At 38.0% G+C, this 15,828-nt stretch overlaps 1 protein-coding gene and 1 non-coding gene across 2 annotated transcripts in view; one reads left to right on the top strand and one right to left on the bottom strand.

The window, feature by feature from the left end:
• Nucleotides 1–601: 601 nt before the first annotated feature.
• LOC145583694 (small nucleolar RNA R71) lies at nt 602–708 on the bottom strand. The gene has a single exon (XR_014100293.1). It is a non-coding gene; the product is annotated as a small nucleolar RNA R71 (small nucleolar RNA).
• Nucleotides 709–718: 10 nt separating this feature from the next.
• LOC145580916 (uncharacterized) overlaps nt 719–15,828 on the top strand; it is a 36,719-nt gene continuing 21,609 nt past the window's right edge. Inside the window, exons 1-6 of the mRNA XM_081637999.1 lie at nt 719–893; nt 1,023–2,723; nt 2,863–3,435; nt 3,530–4,323; nt 4,439–4,672; nt 4,818–5,244. Coding sequence (XP_081494125.1) covers nt 719–893; nt 1,023–2,723; nt 2,863–3,435; nt 3,530–4,323; nt 4,439–4,672; nt 4,818–5,244 — 3,904 coding nt within the window. The remainder of the gene's footprint in view (nt 894–1,022; nt 2,724–2,862; nt 3,436–3,529; nt 4,324–4,438; nt 4,673–4,817; nt 5,245–15,828) is intronic.

Genomic DNA, 15,828 nt, shown 5'->3' with positions numbered 1-15,828 from the left:
GTTTTATACTAGTTATTTGTGATTCGTTTTTACTAAGCTTTATCTGTTGCTTCGGCTATTGTCTCTTGTGTTCTTGATTTCTTTGCTTTTAGTTCTTTGTTGCATGCAAACTCGACGTTCAGAGTCAGACGATTTAATTCCACTTGATTCTAAAATTGAAGCAACTGCAAGGAGACGAGGAGGTAGAAGAAGAAGGAGAAATCAAAACCTTAGAAACATGGTCGATCCAGGAACAAAGTCTCTTTTGGAGTATGGTATTCCTGATACCACAACGGGACTCCTCTCCAGCATTGTCAGACCACCCGTTACTGCTCAGAACTTTGAATTAAAACCACAGTTCATTCAATTCATTTCTAATGATTCGTTTGCAGGCACACCTCATGAGTGCCCTGTCAGTCACATTGATAGTTTCTTGGAGAAGTGCGATACTATGAAACTAAATGGTGTTACAGATTATGCTATTAGACTTCGCCTTTTCCCTTTCTCATTACGGGATAGAGCGAAAGAATGGTTAAGAGATGAAGGTACTGGCTCTTTTGACATATGGGACAAACTGGTGAAAGCTTTTCTAGTCAAGTTCTTGGGACAGGAAAAGACTGCAAGGTTGAGAAATGAGCTATCTACTTTCGGGCAGTCAGATGATGAGTCCTTATATGAAGCATGGAGGAGGTTCAAGCGATTGCAGAGATAATGCCCTCACCATGGTATTCTTGAATGGATGTTGATCCAAACCTTTTACAATGGTTTAACTCATGAGTTCCGAATCTATATTGATGCTGCATTTGGGGGTTCTCTTCTGACTAAGAACCCAATTGAGGTAAAGGAGCTAATTGAGAAGATGGCGGCAAATGATAATTACCATCCAGGAGGACGACGTAATGTTAAAAAGGGAGGTATGCATGATGTTGATGCTCTAACCCTTTTAACTAGTTCTATGCAGGCATTGACAAGCAAGTTTGACAAGTTCTAAGCGGCATCTTCTGGCTCATCTGCTGAAACTTGTCAAATGTGTAATGTACAAGGTCACATTGCACCTGATTGTCCACAAAATTCACATGAGATGTCGATCGAGGAAGCCAATGCATTCTACACTTCAAATCCCAAAAGTCCATATGATCCTCATTCAAACACATATAGTGAAGGTTGGAAACATCATCCAAATTTCTCTTACAAGAATACCCAAGCTCAACAAAATCCACCTCCACCACCACCTCAAAACAACAATTATAATGCACCACCTGGTTTCCAAGTAAGACCACCTCTAGTCCAACAACCAATGCAACCACCTCCACAAAAATCCAACCTTGAGTTAATGATAGAGAACTTCGTTACCACAACGAACAACAACATCCAACAACTACAAGCTCAGAATAAGCTCATGGAAAATCAAATAAGTCAACTTGCTCATCAAGTTGGCCAATCTTTGAAGACTCTGGGCGTTTTTCCGAGTCAAACAGAGCAACCACCGAAGGGGCATATGAATGCTGTGACTTTGAGGAGTGGAAAGCAGTTGGAAGATCCTCCCACGAGGGAGCCATCAAAGGAGGTTGTTGAAGAGGTAGTCACAAAAGAGAAAGTGGTCGATGGTACCGCGATTGAGGAAGAGCCAAAGGCATCAACTCCACCACCACTTATTCCATATGTGCCACAAGTTCCTTTCCCACAAAGGTTGGCTCAAGATAAGTTAGAGAAAAAGTATGGAAAATTTCTTGATATTTTGAAGAAGCTTCACATCAACATTCCATTCTTAGATGCAATATCCGAGATGCCATCTGATGCAAATTTTTTGAAGGATATGCTCTCTAATAAGAAGAAGCTAGAGGAGAATGCTACTGTTGCATTGAATGCAGAGTGTAGTGCTATTTTACAAAATACACTTCCTAAGAAATTAGGTGATCCGGGTACCTACTCAATTCTAGTGAAGCTTGGGGATATAGAGATCAACAAGGCATTATGTGATCTTGGTGCAAGTGTGAGTCTCATGCCGCTCTCTATTTGCAAGAAACTTCAAATGGGTGAATTAAAGCCTATGCGCATGTCTCTACAACTTGCGGATAGGTCGGTGAAGTTTCCTTTGGGTATACTTGAAGATGTTCCTCTTCGTGTGGGAAAATTCTTTATCCCATGCGATTTTGTTGTGATGGAAATGGAGGAGGATGCACATGTCCTTATTATACTTGGTAGACCATTCTTAGCCACTGCAGGTGCAATCATTGATATGAAGAATGGAAAAATCACTTTTGAGGTGGGAGACGAGAAAATGGAGTATTCGCTCTTGAATGCTATGGGAACTCCTTCCATGGGAGAGACTATTTGCCAAGTGGATGTCCTTGATGACTTAGAACGTGATCAACTTCCCTTGATCAAGACAGATGATGCACTTAAAACGGTGTTGGTGGGAAATGCCAATGAGGAAGATTGGGAAACAAGGGAGTACACGCGGCTACTTGAGGAAGGAAAAGCAAATCCAACCACCGCTCTAGTGAAGGAAGTCCTTAGTGTATCATGTGTTGGGGAGAGTACTACGCCTCCCGAGGTAGAGTTGAAACCTCTTCCCTCTAATCTTAAATATGCATATCTTGGTCCTAATAATACATATCCTGTTATTGTTAATGCTGAGCTTAATGACACTAAATTAGAGCAACTGCTCACTGTTTTGAGAAAATACAAAAGTGCTATTGGGTACACCATTGATGATATTAAGGGTATTAATCCTTCATTCTGTATGCATAAGATAATTCTTGAAGACGATCATACCTCCTCCATAGAACCTCAAAGACGACTTAATCCAAATATGATAGAGGTAGTTAAAAAAAGAGGTTCTTAAATTGCTTGCTGCGGGAATAATTTACCCTATCTCAGATAGTAAGTGGGTTAGTCCTGTACAAGTAGTTCCAAAGAAAGGAGGTATGACCGTTGTCAAGAATGACAAGGGTGAGCCTGCCACTAGAACTGTTACAGGTAGGCAAATTTGTATTGATTATAGGAGGTTGAATAAGGCCACCCGGAAGGATCATTTTCCCCTTCCATTTATTGATCAGATGCTTGAACGTTTGGCTAAGCATTCCTTTTTCTGCTACTTGGACGGATACTCTGGTTTCTTTCAAATTCCCATCCGTCCATGCGATCAGGAAAAGACTACTTTCACATGTCCCTATGACACCTTCGCCTATCGAAGAATGCCATTTGGATTATGTAATGCTCTAGCCACGTTTCAACGTTGTATGATGGCAATTTTCTCAAGTCTTATTGAAAATTCAATGGAAGTTTTTATGGATGACTTCTCTGTCTATGGAACATCTTTTGATGTATGTCTTGAAAATATGGAAAAGGTGCTCCATAGATGTAAAGAAGTCAATTTAATTTTGAACTGGGAAAAATGCCATTTTATGGTACAACAAGGAGTTGTTCTAGGCCATGTGGTGTCAAATAAGGGTATTGAGGTTGATAAAGCAAAGATAAAGGTCATTGAGCGACTACCCCCCTCCTAATTCTGTAAAAGGAATTCGGAGCTTTCTTGGTCATGCAGGATTTTATAGGCGATTTATTAAGGATTTTACGAAAATCGCTAGACCTCTAACTGAGCTTTTGGCCAAGGATGCCCTATTTGTATTTACTGATGCTTGTCTTGAGGCTTTTAATAGGTTGAAGGAAGCATTGATCTCCGCTCCCGTTATGCAACCCCCGGATTGGACCCTACCATTTGAGATTATCTATGATGCTAGTGACTATGCGATAGGGGCCGTCTTGGGGCAACGGAAGGATAGAAAACTTCACGCTATTTATTACTCTAGTAAAACTCTTGATTCTACTCAAATGAATTATGCCACAATTGAAAAAGAGATGCTAGCATTAATTTATGCAATAGAGAAGTTTCACTCATACCTTGTTGGTTCGAAGGTGATAATTCACACAGATCATGCTGCATTGAAATATTTGATGACTAAGAGTCACGCCAAGCCGCGGTTGATTCGATGGGTCCTTCTGTTGCAAGATTATGACATCGAGATAAAGGACACGAAAGGGACTGAGAATGTCGTTGCAGACCACCTTTCTTGCCTCCTTCTCGATAAAGGGGATGAAGATGACCTCCCTATTGATGATTCTTTCCCTGATGAACATTTATTAGCACTTTCTCAAATGGAATCACCTTGGTATGCTGATTTAGCTAATTTTTTGTCTACAGGTACATTGCCTCATGGCTACTCATCTCACCAAAAGAAGAAATTCTTTTACGAGGCAAGGAGACATTTTTGGGAGGATCCATTCTTATACAAATTATGTGCGGATGCAATGATTAGAAGATGTGTCCCGGAAGGTGAGGTAAACCATATTATTTCCTCATTGCCATGACTTACCGTGCGGTGGACATGCAGGTCCTACAAAAACGGCTGCGAAGATTTTACAATGTGGTTTCTATTGGCCAACCTTGTTCAAGGATGTCTATGCATATGTTAAGGCATGTGACCGTTGTCAACGGACTGGTACTATTTCAAGGAAGCACGAAATGCCACTCAATAACATACTCGAGGTCGAGTTGTTTGATGTGTGGGGGATAGATTTCATGGGACCATTCCTTTCTTCCTATGGTAGTCGAAATATTCTAGTAGCCGTTGACTATGTCTCAAAGTGGGTTGAAGCAATTGCTACTCCAACCAATGATGCTCGTGTGGTAAGTAAGTTCTTTAAGAAAGTTATTTTTCCTCGATTTGGTTTACCACGTGTGTTAATCAGTGACAGGGGAACACATTTCTTGGAGAATCGGTTTTGAAAAAGTATGAGTGCAACACAGGGTTGGAATTGGCTATCATCCACAGACTAGCGGTCAAGTTGAGGTATCCAACCGAGAAATAAAATCTATTTTGGAGAAAACAGTCGCTAGAACAAGGAAGGATTGGTCGGTTAAGATCGATGATGCGTTATGGGCCTACCAAACGGCATTCAAAACGCCAATTGGTACCACTCCCTATAGATTGGTGTATGGAAAGGCATGTCACTTACCCGTCGAGCTAGAACACCGAGCATTTTGGGCCATCAAGAGTTTAAACTTCGATGCTCAAGCAGCGGGTGAAAATAGATTATTACAGTTAAATGAGCTAGATGAGCTTTGCCTTGAAGCTTATGAGAGTTCAAGGTTGTACAAGGAAAGAACAAAAAGGTGGCATGACAAAGGTCTCGTGAGAAGAAAATTCAAGGAAGGAGATCAAGTCCTTTTATTCAACTCAAGATTGAAGCTATTCTCCGGTAAGCTTCGTTCTAGGTGGTCGGGTCCATTCAAGATTTTTAAAGTCTACCCCTATGGCACTATCGAATTATGGAACAAAAATGGTGGTACTTTTAAGGTGAATGGCCAAAGATTAAAACACTATCGAGTTGGTGACCCAATCGATGAGAGTAGACATCACGCTCTCTAATCCGGCAAAAGAAAGTTGAGCAAAAAGGTGGTCGAGCTTATGACCATATAAACAAGCGCTTACGGGAGGAAACCCGTCTTTGTTTTATTTATTTCTTATTTTTTTAATTTTTATTTTTATTTTCTTTCTTTAGTTTTCCTTCTCTAAGAGAATGTCAAGAGATTTATCGTGCAATACTCATCGTTAATAATTGTTGTGTAGGTAAGGAGTTAAGGAATTTGGGCAAAAACGAGGAAGCTTTCATCGCCCTGTCAGCCCGGGCAATGTTGCCCTACCGGGCGCGAGACGCGTAAAAAGAAAAAAAAACGTGTGAATCATGGCGATGAATAACTAGTAAACTACTTCCCTGTGCCCCTATCCTTGATGATTAAAAGGTTTTTGGCTTGATTTTGATTGAAAGACTTGCAATGCGTATTAAATGATCATGACCTGATTTTGGATTGTCTTGGCCTAATGAAAGTCAACTTTGCTCAACTGTGTATGAATTTGGAGCTTGACTGTGTTAACTGTGAGGCTTGAGCCTTTATTATTTATTCATGTGTGTTATTTCCTGGTGTGACATTGATCTTAGTTTTTTCTTGAGACTTTTAGTAGTATGTCATGATACATTGCACATGCACGATGAGGAGGATGAAGGCCATGTTTGTTAGGTAGCCTCCAGATGAATTTAGAAACATCTGTTCCCTTCTTGCTTACTCATGTTGTAGCCTTGTCCATGTTCTTCATCTAAGTCACAAAATTAACCTATCGGCCCCAATTAGTAACTTATCCCAAGTCTAGCTTGTGGGAGCCATCTATGTTAGTGTTCTCTTATGGTTTGTGATGATGTTTTGGAGAAGATTAATCTGAAGCTTGAAGGTTTTTGAATTTTTGCTATATGATCTATTTTTAAAGCTCTTATAGTTTGTTATTAAAAGAAAAAAAAAATTAAAAAAAAAAAAAGAATAGTGCGATGAATTGTTATGTAGGGTGAATTAGGTGGTAGTTACTCTTAATTCAAGTTATGTTTGGAGTGTGTATTCTTGTGAATTAGTTCGATGGGATTTTGATGTGTATTGTTCATTTTTGATGGCTTAAAGGGACTATAATTACCTACATTTTCCAAAATTTTCCTACCCATTTTCACCCGACCTACATTAGAAGCTTGAAAAAAGTCCTTCTGACCTTCGTGCATAGTATTGTGTTAATGTGAAACGAGTCTTTTGTCAAAATGCTGGAGTATGTGTCACATTTTGAGTCGACTTTTGACTAGGTTGAGTGGCATCATTACCCTTTAAACACGCGAGGGTTGTGAGAAAGGGGGGTTATCATTATTAGTGGGGATGGAGAGAGATCAGGCTCATTTTTAGCTCGCCACATAAAATTGTGCGGAGTGACCACTAAGTGAGATATTCTAGTCATCGATTCCTTATGTGTACATGGTTGACTCTGTTTGATGGCCATTCAGGTTGATTGATAGTCTGAATAAGGTGATTGGTTGGCTAAGATGCTTGTGTGTCCAATTTCGATTTTGAGTATGATATTTTCAAATGTATTATGGGGTGAAGTATGTTTGTCTGGTTGTTGATAGTCATTGATTGTCTTGCTTGAGGGCAAGCAAGAAATTAGCTTGGGGGAATTTGATGTACACGTTCTATACCATGTTTTACCCTCATTTATAGCTATTTTCGTATGGTTTTTGAGCTCTATGGAGCTATTTCTCGCTAATATTCTCTTCTCTAGTGTGGCTTGGTCTATTTAATTGATTTTGTAGGCACATGAAGATTTTCGGATGATTTGGACTTGTTTTAGATAACCATGAGAGCTTACGAAGATGGTAGAGATTTTTCACGTGTCTGCCCTGGAGGGCAACATTGCCCTGGCAGTCAGGGTGAAGGAAGGAAGAGAAGAGCATTGTGCGGAGAGTGTGAAGAGTTCAACTTCCATCCACCCGGACCGGGCGGCATTGCCCTAGCAGACCGGGCGGCATTGCCCTAGCAGACCGGGCGGACAGAGTATTGTGCGAGGAGGCTACGTGAAGAAGCATTGGGCGAGTTTGTCTGTCGCGCCCGACCGGGCGGCTTTGCCTGGTCTGACCGGGCACGGTTTCGCGAATCCCGTTTTCCTATTTTTTGGGATTTCTTAATTAAGGGATATAAATACCCTTGGTAAAACCCGAAGAAAACACTTAGTTATTATTTTTTGGCAGCTTTTAAACATTATTAGAACCCTAATATTCTCTCTAGATCTAGATTAATTTGCACTTTCAAGTTTTGATCTTTGTTCATCAAAAATTGGTACTTTTCTTCATTCAAGCAATTGGTATTCATCTTTATTTCTTCTTTTACTTTTAATTACTTATTAATCATGTTTTCTTCATTTAATATTGTTTTTGCTTCGGTTAATATGTGTGAGTAGTTTTCTCATTTCAAGATCTAGCGGAACCCGAATATAATTGATGCATGATTTACTTCTTTAAATTCTCTAATAATAATTGTAATTGATATGCTTAATTGATTATGCTTATGCCAATACTAGATTAGGGACAATTGGTATTGTTATTAATCCTTTGTTTTAATCGCAACAGGAGTTGGGTTTTGACGGATTTGAATAAATCAATTAAGGGTTTGAAGTTCATCACGGGAGTAGTTGAATGGATGATTAGGAAGTTAGAGTAATGTGCTTAAAGTCTTTAATTTACATGATTCCACGGAAGTAGGCTTGATTGTGATTAGAGAAGCCATTGATAACTCGGGAGAGATCATTGGTATTATTCAGGGATTACTTTTCCTCTTTAATCAATTTGAATTATGTGTTAGGGGTAGAACGACTATTGCATTAATTGTATTCGTGGTGATGCTTGATCTTGGATGTTTTTAGCATTGAATTGTCATATTGTTTAGATTTAATCGTTTTAATTAGTTCTTAGTTATTGATTGTCACTTATTTTATTTGGTTACTTGCTTAGTAATTGCTTGAGTCTATTTGATTAGTTAAACCATAGTCTCTTGGGATCTGACCCTTGCTTGCCCGTCTACATAGTAGTGGTCTAGTTTAGTTTATTTTTGTTAGGCACGCGACACGCCTATCAACTACATGTTCATATTTTACAGTTTTTCAGATTTTTTAACTAAATGTTCAAAAGTATAGACGTGGTACACCTATTTCTAGGTGCACCATGGTGCATCTTAAAATTTGCAAATTAATCCCACATAACTAAACGCAAAAGAACAAATCATACTTAACCATTAGCAATCCAAAGAATAAATTTCTCCCTCCTATCAATCGCACTTACACTGTTTTTTTTTTTAATTTTATTTTAATATTTCTCTCTACTATTTACAATTAAAAATATATCCCTATTAATTGTACTTTATGTTATAAAATTCCTCTTTGGTCCCTACCTTATACTTAGACCTAACAAACGGCTCGTTCAGGTCGGGTTTGGGTCAGGTCAATTTTAGGTCAGCAAATATTCGGGTTGGGTTCGCGTTCATTCGGGTTTCTTGTTAAATTCGGGTCAAGTTCGAGTCAAGTTAGTTCGGGTCGGGTCAATTTTTAGGACCAATTTTCAGGTCAATTTCAGGTCGGGTCAATGATTTCGAGTCAACTTTCGGGTCAATTCGGGTCGGGTCAGGATTGTCAGGTCTACTTATAATTCTCATAAAACTTTGAGCCCTCCCTAATGCTGTAATTATTATGAAACGGAGTGGGTAGCTAGAATTTTGAAAATTACAAGCAAGTCCTTAGGTACAAATCAATGGTTGTAGCTACACTTGACAATCTTGACCCAGACTCAAATGACCCGATCCATGACCCAAATTGACCAAAAAACATAGACTCGAAAATGACCCGAAACCCAAAATTGTCCAGTCCCAAAAATGGAGTTGACCCGATCTTGACCCTACCTGAAGTTGACCTGACCCGATATTGACCGGAAGTATTTTACCCGAACAAACCCGATACTCGAAATATCCTGAACTAAAATTATCTTATCCAAGCTTAGGAGTGTTCAAAATTTGGTTTGGGCTGAAAAAATGGACCAGAGCGAATTAATCGATTCGGTCTCCAGGTTGAGAAATTTAATTTTTCGATATTCGGTCTGATCCGGTCCAAATTAAAACCCTATAAAAACCAGTCTTGGACCGGACTAATTTTTTTGCTTAAAGTTATGCATATAACCTTAAATAATGATTAAAATTATCCTTAATCTGCTGAATTTTTTTTAATTGTATGAGCTTTTTTGTACTAATGAAGTAATGATACATCAATAGTCGTTATAATATATATATATATATATATATCTTTTTTTTTTGAGTTTTCCTGAAAATTATTAAAAATCTAGATTTTTTACAAACAGATCTAGAAGCGGTCCAAAGTGGTCCGGTCTAGGTTTTAAAACGATTTTTCCGGTCTGGTCTAGGTTTGGTCCCATCTTAATCGGTCCGATTTTCGGTTCTTAAAATTCTAATATCCGATCTTTGATCTAGTCTGGATCGGTCCGATCCGATCTTGAACCGATTAACATCCCTAGCCAAGCTCATAAACCGAATTAATAGTTCTTGATCGTATTATAACAATAACAAGATATAAAATTATTGATTTGAGCTTGATTTACAAATAGAACAACCCAAACATAACCTGACCTGATTTTGAGCTGACTCGATTATTACCTGAACATACTTGACTTGAAAATGGTCTGATCCGAACACACCCAACCTGAAGGATTCGATACCTAACCCGAATCATACCCGAAATGACTTGACCCGACCCGAAAATGACCCGACCCTAACGACCCATTTGCCAAGTGTAGTTGTAGCTAGAGACTTGTTTGCAAAATTAAATAATCCTTAGCTATTAGCTTAACCATTGGAGGAAAAATATGCAATTAGCTTAGCTAAGCTAATTTTCTTGAAAGAAAACTTGCCAGAAAGAGAATGTTAAAAATCAATTAGTAATTAATAAGATAAAAACAACAAATCAATTATTTAATTAGTAAGTGTAGACACTTGATTGTGTCTCCCCAAAAACTAAGCCCAGTGATGAATACCTTTTCCGTCATTTGATAATCGAACAAGGTAAAATGTGAAAAGTCTTGTGGTGCGGTCGTTTTAATGAAAATACTTCTTTCTATTTTCGAAAATGTTTCTTTTCTTACTCTATTTATGGAAAATGTCCAGTCCACTTTAGTTTAGTCCATAATCAGGGGTCCAAAAATAGTGTAGTTGGATTGGGCTCGAAAAGAGCTTTCCAACGATATATTATAAGCCCAATTCTGATGAATAACGAGGAAATTATGGCCAAAATACTAAATTGGATTTGGAATGAGTTTTATATACGGCCCAATGATCAAGTGGAGGGCCCATTAATTGTTATTCCTAAAGTCATTAGGATTGATTTTAATCTTCTACAATAGTCTAGAAGGTTCTCTTAAGTTCTAGTGGGATTAGGATTAATAATTATATCTTTTAGAGAAATAAAGAATTTTATTTGGAATAAAACAAGTGTTTTATTAGATTAAATCTGATTTTAAAAGATAAGCACGGACATTAATAATTCTAATTTTATTAGATTAAGGACTCCATACAGTTTTAAGTTAACGCGTTCACCATCGCCAAACGACAGCTCCATCGCGCTGCGATGGAACCATCTCGCCGCGATGGACACTGTCGCGCCGCGATGGAAGTAGTTTTACTCCGAATCGAATTTGATCTTTTTCTAATCGTTTCGGGACTATTTTCTCTATAAATAGGGTCCTTATTTCCCGTTTTCAATCATCAACAATGATCTTTCTAATTCTCTTCTCTCTCTTAAGCTAATAGCTTGTTCTTTCTCCCTCTTTCTAATCCTTCTCTTTTACAAACACAATAACGTATTCACGAGTTCTAGACACACCTAGCCAAGCTCGAAGTTGCCTTTGCCCTAGACGTGAAAGGTTGATAATTTCTGAGGGTTTGGTCCCAAATCCCTATTTCAATTATTTAAATTAATAGTTTGATTTAATATTTTCCTTGAAGTTACTAACGTGTGTATTGTTTTGATAGTTTGAGGTACGAGGCAACAAAGTAAGTAATTTTATTGTTTTATTTTGTAAAAAGCATGCTTAGAGTATTATTCCTAGTATTATATTAGGATGTTATTTATTGCTTTCTAGTATCATGTTTAGGTTGCTTCCTATTTCTTCTATTATGTTAGTATCATGTTAGGGCTAAAGATTTAATCTTAAATGTTTAGTGATATGCTAGGATTTGTTATTAATCATGATAGTATCATGCCTAGGATCTTGCTAATATTATTATGATGATGATGATTTGTTGTGTCATTTTTATTATGTTGCTTGATATATTATTGTTATTGCTTGATCACGGCCTCTTTTGCAGGATTAAAAGGAATATGTACTTGTAATCACGCTTAATAAGATAGCTAATAATTTTATTTAGGCTAATATGATTTTAATTAAAGTGATCGCCAATAATAGATTTGTTTGTGCATTAATATTCAACCAACATAGATTAAACAGGTTTAGGATTAATATATTGATTGTATGTTAGTCAGAAAGCGCACATGAATATGAGAAGAATAAAGTAGAGGCTATTTTTAGGGTAGGTTCAATCTCTTTTAGGTTGGATTTGTACCTTCATCCCCGAATATCCAGTCATGGTTCCAGACCACTATGGAGTTAGCAATCTCATGGATCGTGAAGGGGTGTAACCTTTACCCTATGAACGGTTTATAAGTTCCTAAAACTTGTTGGCGACTCTTTTGCTCTAACTTCCTTCCCTTTGAATGCCACAATGCTTAAGTGTATGATCACAGTGGGGCTCAAGTGTGGGATGCTTGAAATATTCCCTACAGTAAGCTAATGGCTAGTCATTGCCTCATTGGGGCTCAAAAAAGCTAGAAATTAAAGGTAATTAGCTTAGAATCTTATGTGACATGACTAGATAGTTTGACAATTAGCTTGTCATTGAATTTGCTCTTTATGTGATTTGTTTTAATATCCAAATACGGTCATACTTATAATCTTTTACGGTTTAATGACTAAAAACAAATATATCTTTGTAAGTAAAACTTCTTAGGCCAAAAGGTCATCTTAATATACAACTGGTAAAAGGGATTATTGCTTTGTCGTAGTAGGACATTGCATTCATGCAATGATTAATCTTGTATAAGAAAATCATTTTTAATACAAAAAATTAAGGAAAAATACACATTAATAATCTCAATTTTTTTCGATGTACTTCTAATAATCCCAACTAAGGTTTATTTTTATTAATAATCCTAACTATGACCTGACTTAGCCTCCGACCTGCTAATAGACCCAAAAACCGGTTACCTGCTCAAAGGGTAAATTTTTTTTTTGGGTTTTTTAAACGCCACATGTCAACACACGATTGGCCTAATATTTAAAAAAAGTTAAATAACAAAAAAAACCCAGAAATCTATCCTAACCAACCCGGCAACACCAATGTGATTGAAATCTCAGCCACCGCAGCCAACCAAAAACCGGCCGGCGACCTCCCTGACCCCCAAAAATTGCCAGACCAAGTATGGGTTCAATTTATGGTGGTTGCTGTGCAAATTTGTTGCGAATAGAGGCCGAAATTGGTGCAAATTTGGGTTTCAACTGCAATTGCAACCAAAGTCAAAATTGGCTGCGAATCGAGGTCGAAATTGGTGTGAATTTGCGAATTTGTTGTGCGAATTGGCTGTCGCTGCTTTGGTTGCGCCATTGCGCTGGCTTTCGCTGCTTTGGTGCGCCATTGCGGTGGCTTCCGCTGCTTTGGTTACGCCATTGCAGCAGCTGCCGTTGCGGTTGTGACATTGTGGTGGTAGCAAGCTGCTGCAACTTTGGTTGCGCCATGGCAATGGCTGCAACGACTTTGGTTGCACCATTGCGGTGGGCGGAGGTTCTTTTTGAGGGAGGATGGGTAGTTTAAGAGTGGGAGTGGGTCTGCTAGGGTGGTTTTTGGCTTAGGAGGGGACGGCCGGCCGTTTTCGAGGGTTAGGGGAGACAGCCAGCCGTTTTCCGACGAGCTGGGGGTTGGCCGTGGCGTTTCACGGTGGCGGGAGGGGGAGGGAGTGGTGGCTGTTATGGTTTTAAGTTTTATTTTTCTTTTTTCTTTTTCTCTCTTTTTTTTATTATAGACCAATCACGTATTGACACGTGTATTGGTAACCTGATACAACAAGTAATTGACTTGGTGTTGACCGGCTGGGTCTATTTGGAAGCAAATTCATGTAATAGTTAGGATTATTCAAAAAATAGGAAAAATTGCCATGATTAATCCCAACTTTTCACCGTCCGCCAATATTAATCCCAACTTCTATTTATTTTCTATCACCCCTAACTTTGTACCCTATTAATTTTTATCACCCTAAGTGACTTGAAACCAGTTGAAGAGGTAAACCTTGCTGACTTGGGATTACTTGTACACATGTTGTAACCTGATTTGTTAAAAGTTAAAAAAAAATTAAAATAATTAAAATCAAAAATTAAAAGTAATAAAAAAAGCAAAACGACCCAACGACAGTCGCAGCCACCCACGGCCTGCCAATCCCCTTCCCCCGGAGCATCGACCACCGCCCCCTGCTCCTTCACTCACCAATTTCAGCCACCTTCACTCTCCAATTTCAGACACCCAAACTGACCCTTGCTCCACTTTCTCAACGGCCACAACCGCACCAAAGTAGCAGCGCCCCATGCGTCTTTCTTCTCTCGCGCACCAAAACCGGGGAAAGGAAAGGGGGCGGAATTCAACAGGGAAAAGGGTCGAAATTCAACGGGGAACGAAAGGTGGTTGATGGGGATGGAAGGTGGTTGGTCAGAATTCGACGGGGAAAGGAAATTATGGCGAAATCCGGTGGGGAACGGGGCGGAAGCGGACGAGGAAGGAGATGGAGCTACGAAATCTGGTGGGGAAGGGGGCAAAAACGGTGGGAGAAGGTTGGTGGTCGGAGTTAGTAGCGGTTGCAAAAACAGCAGGGGCTGCTGCCTGCCGGAGGTGGCAGGGCTGCCACCTGCTGTTGGGTAAGGGTTAGGGTTTTTTTTAATTTTTTTTTAATTTTTTTTTCAATTTTTTTGGACTTATCACGTGTGGACACGTGTTTGGTAACTTGCAATATCAAGTTGGATGACTGGTTCGGGGTAATAAAAATGAATTGAGTTTAAAGTTGGGTATGATAAAAAATAAACGAAAGTTGGGATTAATATTGGCGGACGGAGCAAAGTTTGGATTAATCATGACAATATTTCCTAAAAAATAAAGGAAAATTTGTCAAAAATAAGCAAACCTTTGCTCGGTCTTCCCAAAATAAGCAAACCTTTTGATTAACCCAGAGTAAGCAAACCTTTATTGGGTATTTTCTTTAAATAAGTCAGATAACGTACAACCTACCAAATAGGTCACTTTTTTCCTAATTCTAATTAATTTTTTTTCTTATTTTATATATTTGATGATTAATTAAATTGTATTAAAAAAAAACCCACCGCATACCATCGCTCCACCCCCATCCCCGCCAGCCACCATACAAACCACATCCCCGGGGGTATCTAAAAAATTAAGGGTTATTTTTTTATTATTATTTTTTTTATCTTGAAAAAGTGTTTTTTTTCTAATTTTTTACTAAATTTTAAAAATTAATTTAAATAATATATTTTAATTAAGTTTTTAAAAATTGGCCAACCACACAATGACATGTGGCATAAGCAACCCAAACAACCGGTTACACTTAAAAAGAAACCGGTCATGACTTATTTTGAGAAAATACCCCATAAAGGTCAACAAACTCTGGGTTAATCAAAAGGTTTGCTTATTTTGGGAAGATCGAGTAAAGGTTTGCTTATTATTGACAAATTTTCCAGAAATAAATCTTAGTTGGGATTATTAGAAGTAAATAAGTAATAGTTGGGATTATTAAAGTGTATTTTTCCAAAAATTAAATTATTTTATGCTTAGTAAAATATATACTTCATAGTAACATATATTTAAAAACAAATATAATGCTAGCAAGCTACTCCATACTCGCACCCTATTCTTTTTTGTTATTGTTGGTTAAGCTTTAATTTCATTTTTTTTTCGGATTTTGCTTTTTTCTTGTTATTTTAGATATAATGTCATTTATTTTAATTATAACAAAAAATCACTTGAACAATGGTGAAGTGAAAAATACAGACTGTACTAACTACAAAGAGTTTCAATTCGTAGAAAAAAATCAACAAGAAATAAAGAGAGAGATAAGTTAACTCACTAAGCTGGGAAGGAATGGGGAAAATGACCTCATCATCTTTTCTCCGTGATACCATGTTTACAGAAGCTTCTGGATCTCCAGATATCATCTTCTTCGAAGGTTAATTTGCGATGAAGTTATTCCAGCACAACAATATGCAATATGTCGTAATATTATGACTATTGTATAACCAAAGAAAAAAGGA

Source organism: Chenopodium album, chromosome 15 (assembly GCF_948465745.1).
Source record: "Chenopodium album chromosome 15, dcCheAlbu1.1, whole genome shotgun sequence".
Lineage (NCBI taxonomy): Eukaryota > Viridiplantae > Streptophyta > Magnoliopsida > Caryophyllales > Amaranthaceae > Chenopodium > Chenopodium album.
This window is presented reverse-complemented; position numbering and strand designations above follow the sequence as displayed.